This window comes from Nicotiana tabacum, chromosome 6 (genome assembly GCF_000715075.1).
Source record: "Nicotiana tabacum cultivar K326 chromosome 6, ASM71507v2, whole genome shotgun sequence".
NCBI lineage: Eukaryota > Viridiplantae > Streptophyta > Magnoliopsida > Solanales > Solanaceae > Nicotiana > Nicotiana tabacum.
Genome location: NC_134085.1, coordinates 105,155,514 through 105,157,775, shown reverse-complemented (window position 1 = coordinate 105,157,775; position 2,262 = coordinate 105,155,514). Strand labels below are relative to the sequence as shown.

At 35.9% G+C, this 2,262-nt stretch overlaps 1 protein-coding gene across 1 annotated transcript; it reads left to right on the top strand.

The window, feature by feature from the left end:
• Nucleotides 1–415: 415 nt before the first annotated feature.
• Nucleotides 416–1,476, top strand: LOC142181967 (uncharacterized). Its single transcript, XM_075255693.1, has 4 exons — nt 416–770; nt 876–892; nt 993–1,176; nt 1,235–1,476. The coding sequence occupies exons 1-4, from the start codon at nt 416–418 to the stop codon at nt 1,474–1,476; spliced, it is 798 nt and encodes a 265-aa protein (XP_075111794.1).
• Nucleotides 1,477–2,262: the final 786 nt, after the last annotated feature.

The window sequence follows — 2,262 nt, the reverse complement described above, 5'->3', positions numbered from 1 at the left end:
GATGAAGATCTTACTTTGTGTATGATGCTTTTGAAAAACGATACATACTATAAAGGTTTCAAATTTGTTATTGAAATGTCAGAAATACCAGATCAACAACAAGAAGGTAATGCAATAATGGAGATTGACAATCAACAATTATTGAATAGAACGACATATGTTCCAGAAGAGAAACTAATGTTATTTCTCAAATACCAGAAGCGCAAGAGATGCCAATTTTTGAAATTACAATGGAAAATGAAAGTGCAATTCCTGTAGAAGATCAACACATTGAAACACGATACACTATTAAAAGAAGAAAAAGGAAAGGAAAATGAAAGGCAAAAAAATAGCCATCAATAATACTAAAGGAAAATACATCATTGGATGATCTAAAACTGGGGTCTGTTTTTTAAAACAAAAATCCTATGATTAGATGTTTTTTCTTAGCGCTATAAAGGAGCACTTTGAGTTCTATGTTGACAGATCAAGTAACACAAGATACACGTTGGTATGTACTGATGAAAAGTGTGGTGGAACTGTTCGAGGTTCAAGAATTAAGGAATCAACACTTTTTAAAATAGTTAAATTTCAGAGAACACATGAATGCTCGGTTGACATTAAAAAGTCACATCAAAGACAAGCAACTTCAAATGTGATTAGAGATTACATGATTGACAACTTAAGATACATAGCTACTGAAGTGAAGCCTAAGTTTGTCATTTCAGAAATGAAAAGAGCACATGGAATAGATATTGGTTATGGAAAAGCATGGCATGCTATTCAAAAAGGTATATCTTTATTAAGAGGAACAACATAACAAAATTATGAGCAACTGCCATCATGTTTGCGTATGATCGAACAAAAAAAATCCTGGATCATATACTAATATTCAGAGAGATGCAGAAAACAGGTAAATTTCTTATATTTGTGGCCACAGATCTGCTAATATCCTTTAGTATTCAGCTTTTCATATCGTAAAACTAAATGTTATTTACTTTTCAATGTAACAGGTTTGTTTACATGTTTTTATGTATGGGGCATCAATTTCTGGGTGGAAGTATTGTAGACCACTTATTGCTATTGATGGAACATTTCTAAAGAATAAATATAGAGGTGTTCTGTTAGTGGCAGTTATAAAGGATGCAAATACGTCATTTGGGGTAGCAGAATCAGAGAAAACGAATCATATGAATGGTATTTCAGAGAATTAAGAAAAGCAATTGGCATTCGTAAAGATTTAATATTTTTTCAGATCGACACAAGGCCATTGCAAATAGAATTGCAAAAGTTTTCCCTGAGTGCTACCATGGTATTTGCATATATCATTTAGAAAAGAATCTAGAGCAAAGAAGAGTGAGAAACACAGTAATAAACCTGTTTCAAAGTACTACAAGAATATACATTCAATCAGAATTTGATGACTTTATGTCCCAAATAGCTGTTTTTGATAAGAAAACATTATACTATTTGATAGAGGAACCACCAGGAAGATGAGCTCGTTCACATTGTCCATGTTACGACCCTAAACCCGGACCGGTCGTGATGACGCCTCTCGTGAAGACAAGGCCAGCCGACACAATGCCCAATTCTTTTTAACAATTAAAATACACCCTTTAAGTCTTTAACACGATAAAATCTCAATTAAGCAGCGAAACAGTAAAATTTGCGGAAGTAAAACCAGCACAACCCGACATCGAGGTGTCACCAGTCATGAGCATCTATCATAAGTCTACAGGTCTGGAAGAGTTTACACATGCTATTACATAACTAGGACACGGGAGATAAAATAGGAGGGAGAAACATTGGGTTGTGAATACCGAGCAGCTACCTAGTGGACTCCGAATACCCTGCTGAGCAATCAACCTTACTGGCAGGACCTGAAATGCCCAAATCTACACGCAGGGTGTAGGGAGAAAAGTGAGTACTCCAACTCAGTGAGTAATAATAATAAATGAAGACTAAGCGATAAGAAATCACGTAAAAACACAACGACATGCTATAAAGAAGTAGTGTAAAACCATTAAAAGGCAAAGAGACAGTGAAATCTCATAAAAACACCTTAGTTCAGAATAAGTCTCCTTAAACACCTTTCTAATAGGTAAACAAGTAAATGACAGGCAACTAGAAGAGATAAACATATAAAAATCGCCCCTCAGGCACAATACCAACAGAACCAGCCCCTCGGGCAACAACATGGAACAACACTAGCCCCTCGGGCTATATCTCATATCACAATGGGTACTTGCGCTCACTGGGTGTATGTAGACTCCGGGAGGGGCC

What these genes read in the sequence shown, in the direction of transcription:
- LOC142181967 (XM_075255693.1), top strand. Translation starts at nt 416, where the DNA reads ATGTTTTTTCTTAGCGCTATAAAGGAGCACTTTGAGTTCTATGTTGAC. An exon ending in GAAAACGAATCATATGAATG is followed by an intron (nt 1,177 to 1,234) that starts GTATTTCAGAGA and finishes ATATTTTTTCAG; the next exon opens with ATCGACACAAGGCCATTGCA.